This window comes from Xiphophorus maculatus, chromosome 10, assembly GCF_002775205.1.
Source record: "Xiphophorus maculatus strain JP 163 A chromosome 10, X_maculatus-5.0-male, whole genome shotgun sequence".
Classification (NCBI taxonomy): Eukaryota; Metazoa; Chordata; class Actinopteri; order Cyprinodontiformes; family Poeciliidae; genus Xiphophorus; species Xiphophorus maculatus.
The window spans coordinates 5,577,919-5,599,137 of record NC_036452.1 but is presented as its reverse complement, the minus strand read 5'-3'; the positions used below and the strand labels follow the sequence as shown (position 1 = coordinate 5,599,137).

General features: G+C 36.3%; 1 protein-coding gene across 2 annotated transcripts in view; it reads right to left on the bottom strand.

The window, feature by feature from the left end:
* The window catches only part of LOC102228210 (protocadherin-15-like), a 295,528-nt gene that overhangs the window by 5,028 nt on the left and 269,281 nt on the right, over positions 1-21,219 (bottom strand). The window contains exons 41-44 of one of the 2 annotated variants that reach the window (XM_023340889.1): positions 12,405-12,426; positions 10,412-10,453; positions 10,208-10,281; positions 3,038-3,167 (exon numbers count right to left, since the gene is read on the bottom strand). In XM_023340889.1, coding sequence (XP_023196657.1) covers positions 3,038-3,167; positions 10,208-10,281; positions 10,412-10,453; positions 12,405-12,426 — 268 coding nt within the window. The remainder of the gene's footprint in view (positions 1-3,037; positions 3,168-10,207; positions 10,282-10,411; positions 10,454-12,404; positions 12,427-21,219) is intronic. The other variant, XM_023340890.1, reaches the window with a different exon arrangement.

Sequence of the window (21,219 nt, the reverse complement as noted above, 5' to 3'; positions counted from 1 at the left end):
ATGGTTCTGTTCAAATAATAGCAGTATGTTTAATCAAAAGCCTAGAATCCTAATAAAAGCTTCTATTTTTGAAAATGCAAGCACATTAGAAGCTCTGCACAATCAGTTCCAGAACAAAATACGAGGAAAAATGTATCAAATTTCAAAATTATGAACCTCATTTCTGTGGATTGGGTTGATGTGCTCCATAACTGCTGCTCAATTACAGGTTGTTTTCTCACAGAAACATCAATTTCAAGGAAATTACCTCTCCAGCATATGACTTTTAAAAGTATTTTGAAATTTGTGTTATAGTAAATAGCATCAAGTAAAAGAAACGTCCCACTAGCATGATGCTTTAACCATGCTTCACAGTGTACTATGTCTTTAATTCAGTGTTTGATGGTTCTCTGAAAAACTGCAACCTCTATTAACCATCTATATTTCATCAGCCCTTAAAATGTCGCACTATTTTCCTTAGACCAGTCACTGTGCTCTGCTGCAAGTTGTCACAACTTCCAGGTAGCAGTAGAAATTCTTTGATACCCTCAGAGCTGTTCGTTGACTGACTCCCGGCCATTTTAGATATTCCTTAAATGCATTGGAATGATTGTAGTTTGACTTACATTTTAAAAAGTTTTAGGTCGCTTTAGTGATGCACCTATGAAATTCTGTATTTCTTATATGTTCTCATTCCTTTTCAGTTAGCAATTTAATCCATAAGTTAACAGTAACTGAACTCAGATTCTTGGATATAAATGTATTACAACCAGCATGGACACCATTTGGTGCCTTCATCCTTTTATATCGCTATGACACTATCTTTTTTTTCACAGAATGAATGACCTAACTGATTAAACTCCATGCTGCTATTATTTTAAACACAATCCTTTCATTAGATTCAAATTAAACCTTTAACCATAGATTATGGTTAAAGGTTTAAATTAAATTAACCATAGATTATGGTTAAAGGTTCCCGTTCGGGCCAGTGGATTCTTGTGAAATATGACAGATTATGACCTCTCATCAAACCAAAATATATCTTTGGGCATCTTACTGATAGGTTAATTTATCGAGGTCATACAAATGCCATTTTCATCACAAAAGGCTACGTAGAAAATTACTTTAATTGGTTGGTTGTCAAAGCGGGTACAAAAGGTTTTAGCCATAAACTGACTCACGAGTGGGTGGCACAAAACATCCGATATCAGAACCCAAACCATGTAGGTAGTCAAAAATTCAGGCATGATGCAACAAAAACCGCAGAAGTACACAAGGGTAAACATAGATAATCGTCAGCCCCCCCCCCTCCCAACCCCCAGTATAGGCACCAGGAAGGCAGATAATTTAGGCTTTGTGAACAAAAAGCATGAAAACGTCATCAAAATTGTATCTCAAGTCCTTTGATGCATCATCAGCAGCCTTTTGGCAATATCTGATTTAACCTAGTGGGCAAGGAATTACTATGGGAATCCTTTGTGAAGCACAACAAGACTGAGCTACATCCACAAGTTCCAATTAAAAGTTGCAGAAAGGATGCTTTGTCTGCACCTCGTCTAACCTTGTCAACAACACAATGCAAAGCCACATTCTGCACACATTACGAATGCATGATTGCAGAGGCAGCGTGCTTTGACGGAGTCTGCCTGGAGTCCTGACCTGTCCTCAGTAGAGAACGTGTGAAGAATATTAAAAAGGGACAACTTAACAAAAAGCCCTGGACTTTATGTTCACACTGTTGCTTTCAATATGTTCCAAATTACACCTTTACAATTGTAGGCTGACTGTGTGTGGTACCGACTGAGGCACACACCCACACCCACACACACACTTGCAGAATGGTAGCCAATGTCATGAGATTATTCTATTACACCTGTTTTATGTCTATTTTTAAAATTATATGTGTGCATTTGTTAAATGTATGTCTCTAATTTATATTTTTACTGTTTATGTAACATATCCATATAGTCTAATGTCTTGGCGTCTTATCTTGTCAGCCAGTTAAAAAAAAAACCATGAAACACTTTATTACCGAAGCTTATGTGTTTTCAAATTCACAGAGATAAAAAAAAAAAACTTTCCCTTCCAGCTCTTCACAGTTTGGGTTTTATAATTTACTGATTTCTGATTATAAAACCACTTAGATTTTTTTTCAAATATTTTGGTAGATATCTTGGCAGAGGTAACATTTATGGATCCAGCAATACATATTAAAACATAAGAATACATATTAAAAAAATACATATATAATCTCTAGTTTTATTGCCATGCCTCTGTAAAAAAATATTTTGGAAAAGTTCTAGCTTGCTTTATTTCATTCTTTCATACATTTACAGGAGAGGTCTAAAAAGAGTTTCACCAGTCTAATTTTTAAAACATTACATTACAGAAATGATTCATTTTATTTTGTTTGGAACTGACGTGGGATCAGCTGGTCTGACTAAATGTCTAAATGTGCATAAATGTTCTTTTTTTTCTATATTGGCTCTCTCTTTAAAAGAAAATCAATTTGTATTGTCAACACGTTTTAACTATATGTTATAAATTACATGCATTGTTTCACAGAGCTGGCTTGTAGCATTAGCAAACTAATCAGCTGCTGTTGTCCCTCCAGGACAGTAGATGGCAACCAAGAGTACCTATAGTCTCATACACAATAAGGCTACTGACAAATGAATACTTTTTAGTGCAAGTTGCAAGCAATTTGAGGTAATGCAAAAGAAAATCACAAGGTTTGGTAAACATGTTACAAATGGAAACATTTAATATCGTCTGGGAAACTCTCCTGCTGGTGTCTAAAAAAAAAACAGAAGCTGAAATTACTCAAATCTTTGGAGCCATTTTAACATCTTGGCTGCTCTTCATTTTTCCCTCTCACCTTTGTTTAACTAAATTTCTGTCATTTCTTACCTGACTTTTGTGGATATGAAATTGTTTCTTTCGCTGCGGGATTTTTATTATTCATGATGTTTTAATTTGCACCTAATTTGACAACGAATTATTCAAAATAAAGTAAATCTCGCAGCAAGAAAGTTTCACCACTTCACTTCAGTCTTACCTCTCCGTCTGACTCCTGTGGGCTGTAGTAGTAGCTGCCATCGTCATCAACCACAACCTCTCCATACTCATCGTAAAGACCGGAGGGTGAGATCAGCTTCCTGCGACTGCCGTACTGAGGAAGCTCGTACCTGCACAAACAGAGCAGGAATTTAACAAGGTATTACAGATAAGAAGAAGAAGAGAAAAAAACCCCAAAACAACCAGAGAGCCCTTATATTTTTATACTTCTCTGTCTTTATGTTGAGCCACATCAGCCAATCAGAAGCTGAGACAGGAGTGAAAGAAGCTTGAAAGAAAACCGCACACTTCTCTATCCGAAGTCACTTATCCAAGAAGTGACACATAGTGCAACAATGTGGCTCAGCACAATGATAAGCAGTCTCTAATGACTTGCCTAAACAAAGCTGCCTTAATCACAGGAGGAGCATTTTGTTGCCAGGGGCCATTCTGTTTGTGGAAAACGCAGGAATCGATTCTCCCCCACCCTTTGTGCCTCTCTTTGTTGCCTGTTGCTGGGAGCACTGCCCGACGTTCCCGGCCAAGAAAGCTGTTCTGTATCACAACTTGGGCTCCATGCCCTGTAGCCAGCAACTCAGACAGCCGGTGGGTCAAAACAAAGAAAAAAGTATTCTACTAAATGGTTTCCTGAAAACAATATGTCGCAGTGTGATTAACTGAACAAATTTGCTGTGAGTCCATTACTGGAGTTGAACGGAGAAGTTGTGTTGTGTAATTACTAAGCTTACAGTCAGTCTGTGGGAGAAGTTGCCCTGGTATTACATTGGGCAGCCAAGTAATAAACAAATGGAAGGGGGACGTGGATGCAGGTGAGAGGAAAGGAAGGTCAAGGGGGAAAAAGACACAAAGAGGAGAGGAACAAAGGAAAGAGTGAAAAATGAAGGAGTTTAAGCAGAAAGACCAGGTAATATATAAATGTCACATTCATAAAGCGGACAGTTGTACTTCTTCAGGCTAATGTAGTGAGTCTTAGTTGGTCACTAATCTCCGATTACGAGTTTGCAAACTAAATCTAAAGTGCAGCGAAAACAAAATTATTGATAGGCTTTGGTAGAGATCTGCTGTATTTCACATTTTACCTGTTTCTATTCCTCCTCTCCACTCTATGTCACCACTAGAGGGCAGTAGTAACATTACCATGACATTCAGCTATGTCAAAGGAACGAGGATCACTATTGGTGATTTTTTCATTTGTGAAACACTTCCAGCCTGCTTAACATAACATTCCTGTGAATGTTAAATAATTAGACCAGAGCATTTAAAATTTTTAGGAGATAATTCTTAAAAAAGCTATTCAAACTATGTTTTTTTTTTATTATTTTAAAATGTTTATAATTCTCCCCAAAAAAACATAATTTTGGTGTTATATCTTACGAACAGGGAATCTATACACTAAGTTGGAGTGGGCTTGCAGTTTCCTTGTTAATTTCATATCCACGTGTCATTTCATGGAGTTGACCTGAAACGAATCACCTGTGCTTTGCTTTTTGTTATATTTGACTGAAATCAATTTAATCGAAATTGATCGATTTCTTTTTTCTGAAGCAGAACAATGAGGGTTTCCTGGTCCCTGATGAAGAAAAGCATGACCACAACATGATGTGGCCATCACTGTGTTTCATGATGTGAACGATATGTATTTTCTTCCACACATATCGTTTTACATTTAGACTAAAAAGTTTAAGTTTTCTGTCGTCCGACCACAACTTTACTACTTCTCCTATGTCGCTTGTAGGAAACTGAAAATGGGGATTTCTTACAGTTTTTTCTTGCACTTGTTCACAGAGTGTAGCATTGTGGAGTGCACAACACATACTGTAGTTGTTGGGGCAAAAGCTTCTTCCACCTGCTGGCGACTCCTACCGATAAATGCTTTCCTTTGCCTCACCCGTAAATGTAGATGAAAAACAACTTCTTGGTAGGTTTGTAGCTTTACCTTACTTCTTCTACAGTCAAACTGTAAATGTTGAATAATTTGAGCAGCTCAATGTTCAGCTGGATTTGAGAATGGACTGCAGTGGTACAGTTGTTAGCCCTCTTGTCTTGCATCAAATAACTCATGGTTTGAAACTTGTCCTGTGAGTCTTTCTTCATGTTCTCTCTGGATACTCAAGCACCAGTTTAAAAACATGCCTCTTACTCTAAATTGCCCTTAGGTCAAAGATCCTCAAAGGCCGGACTAGAGAAGTCCCTTTTAGATGTTCAAAGCTTTGGATTTTAAAACCAGTAAGTTTGCATCGGCCATCAGTTTCTTCAACAACCTTTATCAGTTGACTGAGAGGGAAGGCAAACCTACTCATCTGAGCAGATTCAGTGCATGAACCTACTCAGTCATACACTGACTGAGATCGCTCTGACCACTGTTAATTAGATTTACTGTTAAAGCAGAGATGGGAGAACTAAATGGAAGCTCTAGAAGCAGTAGAGAAATTTCCTGTTTTCCCTTGAGCTACACAAACATGATGCCCCAGCCTCATAATTTCTCATTTAATATGAAGCTGGAGCCAGAAGAGAGATAATGTTTTTTATGGTTCAAGCCACAGAAGTCCAATATAACTTGCAATACAGTATATTGCACATAACTGAGTGCAAGCTTTTTTTCTTTTGTTTGTTTTAACCCTTTTACCAATTATCTCTAGAACATATTGTCCATCAGGTTGGACCATGCAGCTCAGTAATCCAGCATTGACACAATACTGCACTCTGTCAATTTTTAAAAAAATATGTGCTTCTTTAGGTAGATAAACACTCCAGCATTGCCTTCCTATCTATGCAAGTGTACAATACATAATCTTTCCACAAACTACTTTTGTCAAAATGAAACGTTCATCGATTTAAGTGTTACAACATTAAGATGATGCAAATACTGCGTAGGTGCCAAATTCCAGAAATTATGTAAGTGGTGCTTAAATGTTGCAGTGATGACCCGACATAACCATTACCAATGATCTAATACTACTCTATGCAGACGCTTTGTCGCCACTAATGGAAATTCACTCATGGTTGGGAATTCAATTAGTATTGATGATAAAAAATAAAACTGATGTCATGGCAAAATAACAGTCAGTGTACTGTGTCATACATTAAAAAAAAAATTATAGACAGATCTTTTTAAGATCTGTAGAACTTAAAAAAATATTGTTTGGTCTGCTGACTAATAATTTGGAGTATTTTATTTGTATGTGGAGAGTAAGATGAAGTTGTTTCGTTTTTTGAATAAATATTATTAAAACTGGAGATATTTGCAATAAATGATTCATGCTATTTTCTCCTCGAATCCAAGCTGAATTGGGCTACTGGTATAACTCGTATAAAATCCCATTCAGGTTGCATCTTTTTGGGAGCAGATGAACATAGAGGACAAAAGATTTTGAATCAGGATGTAAGATCATGTTTCCAAATAGATTCACTTGCCTCCAGAGGAACCGTAAATATATTTGTAATGTGAACGAGAAGAGTTTTGTTTACCTAGAGAGCCAGTTTAATACTCGGCAGGATGTTCTACCTGAGCCGTTTATTCACAGAAACAGATAAACTAATTAGGTGTCATTTTTACACAGTCTGATGTTGTGTACTGATCTTGTATGCATGTAGAGTCAGACATGAGTTTGTGGATGTTGCTCTAAGCCACCAGCATCTGGCCCATTGTCTGCTTCCACGGCTGGCTGCCTGATTAGCTGCTACGGTGCTGCAAATTTGGGTGGAGAGAATTAGCTCTTTGTGTGCGTGAAAGTGTGTGTGTGTGTGAGAGAGAGAGAGCAAGAGCAAGAGAGCAAGCATTTTTGTGAAAGTTGAGGCAGGAAAGTGCCTCTGAATGATTGTATGAGTGAATTAACATGTTTGCCACAGGGGAAGTTATGTGTGTGAATGTCTTCTGTTGTGTATTTTTGAGTGCTTGTGTGTCACAGGTGTGTGTTAGAGTGCATGAAATCAAGTTCCTGGGAGTCTGAAGCTGAAAAAGATAGAATGCGTCGCAGATGGCAGGCAGGCGGAAGAATCAAGCACGCATTTTGGAGGGATGCAGCCAGACTCCTTTGGACTTGGTCATAAACACTTTGATCAAATCGGCGTGGAGATCGTACTGAAACATCTGTACTGTATTTCCTGTTTCCTTTAACATCAAAGACCCTGTATATACACAAACACAAGCAAGCACACCCCGCACGCGCACACACACACACAATGATATTGATCGACTTTCTTTGGCTCACAATGCTATGAGCCTGTCATGAGGCAGTTTGCAGGTGTCAAGACTGGCAGTATCCAACAGTGTATGGCTGATGCAATCAGCTTGATGTCAAAATGGAGTCTGCATGACCGACATGAAACTCAGCTGCATAATGGTTAGACATTGAACTCCTGATGCTCGGCTGTCACTGGTCCTGGCCAAAGGTCAGATTTGGATCAATGATGAGTTGGTATGTATTCTTTTCTCATAACAATCTTATCCAGTGTGTAGCACAGGTGAACACACTATATAGAACACTGCTATGTTTTTTTGACCTTATCAAAACAAAACAAGTACACGTCTAGAAAAACTATCCATTCTCCATTACAGTTTACGAACTTTTTCAAAGTCTCACTGCAAACAGTGAGATATTCAATTTTTCTCCTTGACTGTGAAGAAAAAGGATACAACGCTGCCAACATTTTGCAAAAACAAAATTTGAAAAAATATGGTGTGCATTTGTAATCAGGGCTTCTGTGTCAGTACCTGCACCTTTCCCTGCGGCTGCACCTGAGTTTGTAGGAAATCTGACAAAAATGTGGAAATGTTCAAGGTCTATGGATATTTTTGCAAGGCAGTATTATGATAATCAGAGCGCATCTTCCTCTGGCATGGCAACTGACCAATTTGGCTGATTTAATAAAGGGTATCACAATCAACAGAAACAGAAAAGATGTATAGCTTTCTTGCCTGCTGACTATCCAACCAAGTTTCAATAAATTCTGCTTTTTAATTTTGATGAGAAATACTGACAAATATAAAGACAAACATCCAATAAAAACATCTACATTCATCACCTTCTGCAGTCACCTTGAAAAGAATGGAAAAACAGCATGGTCTTCTTCCCACGTTCATTTTTTTCTTTTTTTGCTATTGTCTAAGAAAACCAGACAAGACATTTCTTGTATAGTGAAGTATAGATCAATTAGGATCACCATTTTTTTTTAAATCAATGCCAGAACAACAGAAGATATTTTAAAACTGTTTGGGAAATCAAAGATGATAATGTCATAACTTTGTAAGCTTCCAAGAGAATAACTTACAACAAATTGTGTGAAATGATCAAAAAAACAGAAAAAAAATAGAGAAGAAATCAAGAAGAAAATTATTGACAAGTCTGGTTCATCTTTGGGTACGATTTCTTTATATCTAATAGGGATATGTGAATCTGTTCAAACAGTTACCAAATATAAACAAACCAATAGCCTAAGAGTCAACACTGAACAGATGTTTTTGAGCCTTTATTTCTGTTGATCGTTAGATTACAGCTAATGAAAACATGACATTTAAGATTAGAATTTTACAAAAGACCAATAAAAATGTATACAGCAATTCTGTCTTGATTAAAAGGAGCTTTAAGGTCTGTTTTAAGGTAATTTTAATATGACAAACCAGCATTATTTTATTTGTTGAATATGATTGTAGATAAACCTGTTGGTAATTCACAACCGCTGCATGGCTTGCTAGAAGAAAAGTTGAATATTCTGATGACATCTTTTGGGAAAATTATGTACTGACGCATTTGAACCCTAGAATGACAATGCTGGTCAGAACTGGAGTAGAAATCACAACATTTACATAAATTCTGTCAGAATGTCACATAGAAAATATCTTAAATTGTCATACTCAACTGTGATGAATTATAGGTAGACTGAGCTCACAACAGTCAACTTTCGAAATATCTGGGTGGGGTGCTGGTTTATTAGGTCTCCAATCTCTTGGCTTCTCTTTACTGGATGAATTGCTATATACAACATCAGTTTATTAATTTCCCACTACTGTTGTTTTAGGTGGACACTGTGTTACACACTGAGACATAAGTATGGTGTTCCAAACTAAAAATCATCACTGTTTAGAAACTTTCAGCTACAGTGTTGATACTCTTGTGCTCATTTTTTCTTTCAGGGCTTTATAACTCCTCATAACATGTTGCTAAACATGTTACAATTCTGGATATAGAAAATAATGCAACTATTGTGAGCTAAGCCATGGTTTATGTTTCTTTTAGGTTACACTTTCTAGTACCCAACTTCAGTATGGCAGCAACAAAGTGCTGGTTTTTAGCAAAGCCTCAGTCAACAACAACAACAAAAAAACCCTTGTAAGTTTCACTGTTATTGTTTCACAAAGTCTCTGCTTAAGTACAAACTGGCATACTGAAAAAGAGTTTCCAAAAAAAAAGTCCTAAAGTTGGAAAAAGTTTTCCTTTGCAATAGAAGTAACTTTGTTTCTGAAATATGTGCTTGCATGGGAAGGGACAAAAGCAGCAACAGTAATAAAAGGTGTGATTTAAAGAGTCTAAGGTCGTGTGCTAGAAGTCTTAATATTAACAGAGAGTTCAAAACACATTTTTTGTTTAAGAATTTTTTATTGTCTAGACTCCAATTTCCACAGTTACTTTAAGGTAGAAAATATAAAAGTTCACCATCAATTTATGGCTGTTCTTTCTATAAACTGAACTAGAAACTATGAAACCCCAGTGTGTGGTAAGTGATAATGATAAGGATAAGGATATAATTAAATAGTTATACTATGCCTGAGTCTTGAACATAATTTTGTAATATATTTAATGGGATGACAAATAAAAGCCGATTTCTTTTTACATACTTCCCTTCAGGTATACCTCAACATATTCAGCTGTATTAAAAGGTCCCTTACTTATCCATATTTCTTACTCTTAAGCATTACTTAGTAGATGTCCTTTTTGTGACATCAAGGCATTACAATTGTTTATGAGCTCAAATATAGATGAAAGTTACAAATGTACTGAATATACATGCACATCTACATTAACTCATGAGTTAGTTACTAGCACATTTTTTGAATTTGAAGTAAACTACAAAAAAGAAGGACAGATGTTCGAACACGCAGTTTCCATCTACAAAAACATTTTTACAGCATAGTAAATAAAAATATACTAACCCATGGTCATAGTTGTAATAATCTTGTGTGTAGTAGTCCTGGCCGGGGTCGATGCCAGACTCCATGGATAACTCCTGTTGAATGTAAAGCCAGTTATTAGCAACAAATCACACTTACATGCTCCTGAGAGACAGAACACGCTAAGAGGAAAACACAAGCAAGTAGTTTAAAGTATCAAGCAGGAAAAATGAAGAAAATACAGAATACCTCTGGCCTGAGCAGAGAAGGTCGTAGTAGCTGCTGTGTCTTTCAGAAGGAAAGAAAGAAAGAGTAGAGCATGATAAGAAAGACGACAGAAATGCTCATAACTTTATGCCTGATTTCAGTTTTGCAATGTTAAGAATCTGCACTGAACATTGCTCCAGGTCCAAAAGAGCTTTGGCACTCCTGCTCTAGAATAATATTATAAAAAATAGCTAAGTGCAAAATAAATAATATATTATCTGGCACGAGAATATTAGTGAGCAAAATGGATGACACTTTATGATAACCATCAGTTTTAACATTTATCAGAAGTGCTTAGGTTTTCATATATAGTCATGTGACAAAATTTTCAAATCTAACTGGAAGACTTTTTTTTTCCAAAGAAAATATTAAAACCACTTTGTTTTTCATTTTGTAACACTAGTCCCTTGATGACATTTTGATATTTCATTTATTGTACCAATCTCAGTAATTCCTACAAATCTTTATAGATCTGTATCCTTTATAGTGATGGCACACTGGAAGAGAGACTTTACTGACTGCTGCAACTCCCTGCCATCAGCTCTGTACACTTCCCAGATCATCATCTTTGTTAGTAAATTTGCTTAGAGCGAAACTAAACAACTTAGCAGTAAACTAAGAATTATTATGCGAAAATCAAATTTTATTAAGCAAGAAAACAGAGAGTTTTCCGGTTCTGGTCTGCTCTGCATCCCCTGAACCAGAACCAAACGACGAGAAGCAGCATTCAGCATCTATTCACCACAAATTTGGAACAAACTTCCAGAAAACTGTAAAACAGCTGAAACACTGACCTCTTTTAAATCTCGACTAAAAACCCACCTGTTTAGAATTGTATTTGAAATGTAATCAATCACACATTTATTGATGGAACTTGACTTAATGCTGTGTTTTGATTGTTGATTCTATGCTGCATTGTGTTTCTGTGTTTGTAATGATGTAAAGCACTTTGAAATGCCTTGCTGCTGAAATGTGCTATACAAATAAAATTTGATTGATTGATTGAAAACAGCACTTTCTGCTGCCTGCACACACTGAATTTATGTTTCAAGTTGAATTAGGAACGAGTCAAGAATACAGAGTGAACACACTAGCTTTAGCTTTGTGCATCAGCAAACTGCTTTGGATTAAAACATCAGCAGGAGCAGGTTGCCTGTGTACTGAGGATTGAAGCTTTGTGCATCGAGACAGATAAATGTCTGCCAAAACAGGAGAGACTGCTTCATCCACAACATCATTAATGAAAATATACATTTATTGTTAATCTGACGGTTAATCTGAGTATTTGTTGAATTAACAAACACTTTGCAGCTGTCTCTAAAATATCTTTCAATAGCATATTTGTTGCTGTTTAACCTGTGTAAAACATTTTAAACACCCTGTCTGGCAAATCTAAAGATTTTAATTTGCAACGTAACAGAGTATTTGTTTCCTGACTAACAATTCAGCTAAACATTTCTTAAGATCAGTTTTTTCTTTCAGATCTTAGCGCTATTCTCACTGATATCAAACATCTTTATACTGCTTTCTCACCATGAGACTGCGTATCTACAGATACAAATTATGCTTTGAATGTAAAATATAAAATTACATTTTTTTGCCTTTGCTCATCTATTTATTTTTTAAAATCACATGAACAGTTTGATCAGGGAAGTCAGAACATTTTCAGAAGACTGCTTGCCATTTCATTCAAGCCAGTAGTTGATGGCATAACTTTACTACCTTTTTTTTCCTCAAACAATAGAAATATCCCTTTCAAAGCCAGTTTGAACTCAGATTGAAAGGAAAGTATGAAAAACTCAGTTATTGAGTCACAAATACATGCAACTTCATCTTTATTGCATCAAAAAAGAAGAACAAAGAACTGAAGAGAACAAAGAGGGTGATAACTAAACATCAAATGAATGATACTAAAAGAAAATAATACATGAAGATATCCAATTATCGCGAGCAACAAAAGAAAGACTCTTACCTCATGTTGCCCATATCCACGCCTAGAAGATTAAAGAGAAAAGTAGAAGAAATAAGCTAAACATTACCAGAAAACCTTAAACCTTAAACATATAGCTTTTGACATGATACAGATTTTTTTCAATGCTGTTTCTAAATGCAGAGACGATGAGAATCGTTTGTATGGGTTGCAGCATTGTGCTTTGGTACACAAGATTTACACAAACAGCCATTATAAGTTGAAAGCACATCTCTTTTATAATGAAAAGTTTGGAGTTTGCTTAATTTTTCACAAGTCTTTCAATTTGTCTTTTCTTAAGACATGAACATTGTGTAATGTGTTTTGTGTGCTTTCAAAAATTCAGGAGAGACACATCATTTCAAAAGTTGGTCATTCATGCTTTGAAAGCCTAAAATTGATAGAAGAGCCATTGCCTTTTTTTATATCATGATTGTATGTCAAGGGAAAACAGGGAAAATACAATAAGACAGAGGCCTAACTAGTGCACTGTCTATTAAAATTGTAGGTAAGACATTCACATTTGGCTGTGGAGAAGAATACTGAAGGGCTAAGAATCTGCAGTTTGCAATATTAGTTTGCAGTCCATAAAAATGTAATTTTAAAATTAATTGGAAAAACATATATTTTAAATAGTTTTCCATATTTGATGTTTCAGAAAAATGCACCTACATTTTTTACAATGCTCTAAAAAAAAGAAGCTTTTTTATGGTAACATGTGGCCAGAAAAGATTTATTTCAGTCAATATCAACATCAAGCGCATAAAAGTGCAATGTTGCTCTATATAATTAAGCCATTTAACAACTTTGGTCTTTGCCAGCAACTTATTGTTATTCATTTGTTTGAGTTCCCACAAAAAGAGTGTCAGAATCTCAGGAGTTGCTACATTAAACAGAATGTTAGGATTGCTTTGAAGGAAAAAAAATAATATTTTCATTGTAATATTCCTATTTGAGAATAAAGTTAGAGAAGTTAATGTTAAAGTCAAAATCTAATTTTAAAAATGAAGTGAAAAGGTTGTGAAAATTGTAGAGATAAAGAAAAATGTTTGTAACTTTTATCTTGAGTTTAAAGATTATTTTAAAATGGCTTTTTTAATGCATAAATTTAGACCATTTTCTCAGTTCTCAAGCTTTTTCCTCCATATATTGACTTTTATTTTATTTTATTTAACTGACATTGTGTGGCAGCCATTACGGCTTTAATAGAAAGGGAAAAAGTATCCTTTTCATAGTCCTTTTGCTGATTTGACCACAGTTCGGACTACAACTGACGCAGCATTTGTACGAAAGCTTGACACTGTTTCCCAACGTGTGGAATGATTTCTGATGTGACCAAAGAAAAGCCTGAAACAGCAAAATCATAAATTAAACATAACAAGGGCCGATGTAAGTGGAACAACTCAACATAAGACTGCAAGAGAAAGAAGAAATAGTCACGAGCCTCTTTGTCAGTGTGTCAGAACCCGGGGAATACAGGAAGCAGTGTGGGGTGTAACAGAAGTAATGAGCTGGTAAAATGAAGATGTATCACGGGACAACAAATGCAGACTTTTAGAGGACACGTCGGATTCACTCTCTCAGGCCCATACAAATTATTCAGGCACTTGAGCATTTCATTGATTTCTTTCAGAAATTCAAATGAGGACACAACTCTGTCACTTCCATAAACAATTCACACACCAGGGAGAAATTATAGGTCTTTGTTCCGTATCAAAATTCACCTTAAAGTGAAAGTCAGACCAAACAGAGCAGATACAGGGCTATGAAAAAGGTAAACAACTTTACACTGATGGACATGAGTGGCTTAAGTGACAGGCTAAATAGTTGAGGAAAGGAAAAGACCGACGGCTGAGACAAACAGGGTGGTTCAAGAGGATCTTTATGAGTTAAAATAAAACAACAAAACCAAAGTGTGCATTTGTGTTTCCAGCTATCATTTAGTGCCTGGTAGTGTGTGCAGTGCAGTCAGTGTGTGAAGATAAGTCTCTATCTTTGTGCCCTTGTTGCTCCGCAGACGCATTATGAGGTCCCTTCGAGACACAAACAGCCATCTAATCTCCACCGAGCGCACAAACAGGAGCAGATCCGACATGACCGACTCTTTCTGTCCTCTCCACCTTGTCCTGCAGTGCTTTGCAGAAATAGGAGAGGGGAAATATTATTAGGTCTTAGGAACAGACCATAACAACCGGCTAATGGTCTCATACTTCTTTTTGTCCGCATTTTATCACTTAGTTCCCTTACAGAGAAGCTCTGTGTTTGTGTACATTTACCCATTTCATTCTCCTCCATCTGTTTCACAGCCTGTGCCTACCTCAGCTCTTCCCTCTGCAATGAGATCTCTTTCTGTCTTTGTTCCACTTTTTTCCATTTGTAAATTAATTAGAACTGCTTTTGAAGGGTGTCAAACCAACATAAAAAGGTAACAAAAAAGAATTCCTCAAAGCTATTTTGTACATTGTCTGAAAATACTTGTGTAAAGGTATTTTGCTGTCATACTGAAAAGGAATCTGGCTTAATATCAGTGGGTGGAATTCCAATGTTGCTTATGTGACAGACTCTGTATCACAAACTAAATAGTATGTTGAAATATGCCTATTTTTGAAGGAAACAAATGTATCTCCTTATATTAGCAATTCACTACCAAATTAATTTCCAAATTGGGGGGAAAAGTGTAGAATGTTATGTTTTATGATGACTAGAAGGTCTCTGGTTTGAATCCAGGAGTCTTTCAGTAACTTCTTTGCTTTCATCTTCTTCCCATGGATGTGTAAGATGTTTACAAAGACTCCCCAGTCATATAGTCTGGGACTGTGTGAGTTGACCCCCTCCCCAAAAACCAGATCCAATGCTCGCAGTTATTCCCGAAATTATTCACAACCCTTGTAGATTTTGATTTAATTCATATTTTCATTCAAACACAAATTTTGTTTCAGAGAGTCAATGAGACATTCATCCAAAAAAATACAGCAAAATGTAAAATAAGACTCATTTTTGAAAAAAAAAAATGGCTTACTGAAAGTTTAAGCAACCAAATGCTTCTTTTTGAGTGTTTTCACTGGAATTTATTTTTGGTGGTGAGCGTCAATTCTTTGATATTGGAAGGCCTCCTCGCCATCACCCTAATGTTAAGCTCCCTCCACAGATTCTCTATCAGATCAAAGTCACAACTTTGACTGGGCTTTGGGCTTAACTTTTTTTGGGGCATCAATTATTTTCTTTCTGCTGGCAAAGCATCATCTGAAGTACCAAAAACTGGTTATATTTTCTCTTCTCACTCTTAGTTGACCTCGAGGAAAAATCTGGTTTTGTTAAGGTCTGCATGAAAGCTCAAATCCCCCAACAACTGATTAAAAATGTGCTGAGTATCACGCTTTATACTCTGTAGTTTGCACAACTTTTTGCCATCCTTTCATTCTTTTAACTTTTTCTTCCCTCCGTTAAATATATGCATTTTCCTAAAGTTTTTCAAGTGTGAGAACGTGCTACCACAATCAAAAAAATAAGATTTTATTCCGGATATTGTGACACACTTTTACAACAGATGTCTTTTAAAATCAAATGTTATTATGCTATATATATATATATATATATATATATGATGAAGTTATACATAAGATAGATAAAAAATTTAATTTCAAAAAATTTTACAAATACGTTTTATAGTTGAAACTAATCAGACAGTCATTGGCTAGGCTTAGCGAAGAAGAAATGGTGTCTAAACCTTGCCAACATGCAAAAAAAGCTGGGTAAAATATTTATTGTAAACAGCATTAATATTAAGTCAAGCATTACATATAAACACCGACCCTGTATTATGTTATGTGCTGTATGCAGCAGATGCTTGCTGCTTCGGTGGCCTCCCATAAACATATTTGCTTTGTCCTATTCTTGTGTTTCTCAGTTCAAGGTGCCATGCAATGGATAAAACAAACATATTTTCAAAGATGCGGTTATGTATCCACGCTCTGTTTTACAAGAACAACTGAAATAGTATAAAGAACAATCTCTCAGCGTGGCAAAGAAGATCCAGTGCGTGTACGAGTGTGCGGCTGTGTAATAAGATGCAGCAGACTGAGGTTGAAAGCTAATCTCGACATAAAACATTTTCAGCCCAGTCATGTGAAACAGACGCAGTGCAACCTGTTCGGTGCCACTGTGTGTTTGCATATTCACGCTGCTGCTTATGCCGAGCCACTCATCTGAATGTGTGATGCTGGTATTGTTTTGAGCACGCAGAGCCCTTGATAGAAATCGCATCATGACAACACAGAGTCTATAGTTGGATGATGACTTTGCGTTGATGGAAGCACGCCGCTGAGCATTTGAAAAACATCCCAGCTCACTGCGTTGTAAAATTACACGAGGAAACCGTCCAGTGGGATATCTGACAGCAGAAATCGTCTTATAATGCCAAGGGTGTCAGCATCACAGTGGGTTTTATTTGGCTGCACACCATGATTGGATACAATTACAGTGACATGATCAACAGTGCTAGTCTTGTGAAACAGATGCAGCAACGCGTGGAAGTCAATTGCTACTGAATTTGCTACAACCCCCCCCCCCCCCAAAAAAACAAGCATCTCATCATTTGGATCAATATCAGGAAGTAAAAACGAACTTTTAGATGACGCAGTTTATTTCCATATCAGGGTATTGCTTAAAAAGTGAGATTGAAGAGAGCAGATGGGATGATGCCCTCTGCCAGGCACTGCGATGTAAATTAGTGAGTGATTCTATACATTCTTTCATATTTTAGTTAATAAATACAGTAAGTCTTCTGGTTCATAAGATATTTTGAAATGAGCCTATAAAATAGAGTCTCTCCCCTCTCTGCTGCTGAGGCAGAACTCCTTCAGCAGGGTATCGTCAGCAGGTATCCTCAATTTTTTAGCACGCTCACTCTGTGAGAATGGGATAATGGAGACAGATTTACACCTGACATATTATTTCCATTTCTTGAAGATGAATTTAGCTGAACTCTAGGGAGTGTTCTGTACCTTAGTTATTTCTTAGTTTTCATCCCCTGACTCAAACTTTTCAATAACCTTTTTCCTGATTCGCTTGGAGTTCTTTTGTCTTCGTTCTGTAATGGTAGCCAGGGATACTGATTAACCACTGAATACTTTGCGCTTCATCAGTTTCTTGAAGTGATGTCCATTTCAAGACAGAATACTTCAACCATCACATTTTGTAACTTCCAATTAGAGGCAAATTTACCACGTCTGATTCTCATGAAAGTAAAGTGAGCAGTCATCAGGTTTCTCAGGCAGGCAGTCACAAGTGACATCTCTGTAGAAAACGTTCTACAAAACCGCCTTGACATTTCTTTAGATGCCGTTTCTGTAAAGATTACACATTTAAACCTTGCTGCAGAACGAACCCACGGCTACATCATAGGCTTAATATAGACTATGATGTAGACTTTATGCAAACGCTACAGATTCCCATACAACCTATTGGACCTAGGGGAATTTACAACCACCTTTAGATGATGAACATCCCAGCAGTCCCTGAAAATATTCTGGTTGTACTTTGTAATTACCTTTTAGAACTGTTTATATTTAGGAATATGTGTTATTATTACATAGGTTTATTAGTGAAGCATAACAGCTTACTTGCATTACAAACACACAGCCATGTTTCAAATGTATCTGCATGAAAATAACCAACTCTGGCATTTTATTTAACTAAAGTTAGTCAGACTTCAAAAAGTAAAGAAGTATGTTGTAACTTATGCATATTTACCTTTTTTCTGAGAAAAATGATGAAGGTCTACATTCCTTACATGTAAAGGAAACATCTTTTGATTTTAAATGTGTTTTATTACTATAAGGTTATGAATTACCCTGTTACCATGTTATCATGCAGGAATGAAGGACATTTTGCACCTTGTTACCCATGAAGAGGTTTCTGCAAATTGCCATCAACCTAAAACAACACATGGGCTTTCATTTAATCTAAGCATATTTCTTTTCCTTGCCCATGGCTGCTCCGCTCCACCCTGAGGCTGTTTTCTAAAGTGGGAAGAGCGATGGTTTTATGCAACAACACAAAAGAACACTATTTCAGCTTTTGTCTTTGTACCAGATATAGATACACTTAGTTTTTCTTGCAAATACATTAGTTGTAGTTCAGCTCAACATATGTCATTGAAAAAATTCCATATCATCACAGTAAGTACTCAAAAATAGGGTGGTTTTATTTAAACCAAAACTAAATAAAACTCCCTACAGAACATTGTGTAAAAATGCATTGCAACCAGTAGTAATAAAAAACTCAGTCTGCAAATATTCTTTGTTTTTTCTGCGACATATAAGCAGCTCTTACTCTTAAAACAAACAAACAAAAAAAAAACCTACAGATTTTTAACCAATGCAGATCAACAGATGCTGGATAAATAACTCAAATTGTTGAGAACAAAAAGTGACTAAAATACAAATTAAACAGCAACAAAAAAACTAAAAATACAAGGAACAGAAAATAAATAAGAACTTAAAAAAGCAGAAACAAAAAGATTGCTGTGGACACTCAATAACTATGTAGCAATGGCAATAACAAAAACATAAATAAAATAGAAATGGGAAGGTATGAGGAGTACTAGATGAAAGAAGACAAGTGTTAATGAAAATGTAAAAATATACAGTGAAATAAGACTGAAAGCAGAAATATCAACATCAAAATATCTGAATAGAAGAAAGCAGAGATCGACTCATACAGTGTTTACTGATATCTGGGGTTCCAAACAGATACATTTTTGTTTTTCTGCGTTATTTCATTTTGAATCAGAAGTTTGCCAAATTCTTGAGTAATGAAATAAAATATTTATCACCAGGCTGAAGATACATAAATTAACATTTTAGGGTTAACTTTAATATCGTGATATACGTAAAATGTATACACTCTTATTTAAAACATGACATTTTAATGATTATCTTTATGAAAATGTCATATTTAACAGTGTTTAAAAATTTTAGAATGTATAGCAAATTGTATGGTACAGTATGTTATTTAGTAAATTCAAAAGAAGGCATTTATGTTGAAAGAAATTAACGCCAGTTATTGTTGGTTTTCTGAATTAATCTATACTACGTGTTTTTTATTTTTCATTTTAAAGAACTGGAAGTATTTATAATGACATAAATGACATAAGTGTATCCCTGTGCTCAAAATGTCCTCTCCTTTACCAATCTTTATTCCTTTTTGCAGGATAAATAATGTGAAACATGCCATAAATCTGCATCTTTAATGTTTGTTGTTACATATAAACAATAAAGATGTTCAAAAGTATGTTATAATTTACAAAATATAAACAGAGGCACAATGTAGTGAGTCAGAGAGAATGTCGACAATTTTATTTTGAAAAACTCGAATTGTTTTGCCTACTGAGGGTTTAAGTTTTTTAGTTTTTTTAAAATCAAAATATTATGATGTTGTTTTGGTTGACATAAATCTATTTGGTTGCAACTATAAAGCTAGAGCAAGCGTCAACAGAGTGCAATGTGAACCATTAATAACCAATATTTCACAGCATTACTGGCTAATGAACCAAACTTTTAGCTCTTTTCACAGAATATGGATGTAAAGTGTCAAAACTGCAGGGTGTGGCTTAAAGCAAGCCTGCTTGCACACATGATTACGTGAGAAAAAATGTCTGTTCATGAAATTCAAGTCTCAGACCATGAGTACAAGTTAAGTCTTGAGTCTTTACTGTTAAAGTTTTTCTTTTGCAAGTTCCAATAGAGTAGAGTAATTGACACTTGTGTCACCTTCTCTGCCCTGTAGAAGGACTAAAGTAAAGATTATATTAAAACAGACTAAAATATTAAAGCATAGCTGTCTTGGTATGTTCCTGGCCGATTTCTTCACATTCATTTCGCCATAACTGGACTTGTTCATAAGCTTAATTCAGTGTTAAAAGCAACTCAAACCTCTGTTCAACTTTTCACAGAATCCCATGTCTCCCTTACAGATTTTGATAAGAAAAACATTGACTAGAACATGGATTTATATCAACAGGGATGCAATTTATGTACACAGTATATAAAATGTTGATGAGAACAGGTTACCTTGAGCTAAAAGACATCTAAACTCTTCTCCCCTCATTTTCAGTTTATATTGTCTTGCGTCAAATAGGAAGAGAGGAATTTTATTTTAGTTTGCTTAAAAGTTTATGTAACTACTCCCTTCACAAAAATGTAAAGGCTAGAGCATAGTAGACTTAGAGGGAAAGCGCTTCTCAAGCTCCTCAACAATAGAGTTCATGTTCGGGTTTGGAATGTGTCGAATAGGGGAGTTATTCTCTCCCTCACCTCCTCCTCCTCCTTCTCCTCCTTCTCCTCTTCCTCCTTTCTGTTCTGGCTCTCCCCCTACCGCCAACATGTCCAAAGAGTCAAGAGAATCCAGAGAGTCCACAGAAGCCCGGCTCTTCATTACCTTTTTGAGTGGCATCTGTTTCTGGTCTATCTGGCTGAACATGTTGGCCACAGACTTCTCAATGTCTGCTATGTTTTGGATGTTCTTTAAGATTCCCTTCAGCTCTTTCCGGGGAGGATCGGGCTCCGTGTGAACGGGCAGCGGTGGCGCCCGAAGAGACACGGGCCGCAGCACGGGCACCTCTGAGAGAGTGGGGAGGACAAACATGGACGGACGCAGAAGCGAGGGAGATACAGGGGGTGGTAAAGGTGGAGGTGGAAGTGGTGGGGGAGGAGGTGGAGGAGGCGGAGGAGTAGAAGCACCATTAGGGGTGGAGTTAGATGGAGCTGGAGAGGCAGGAGGAATGGAAGTGTTACTTAGAGGTGGAGATGAGGGAGGG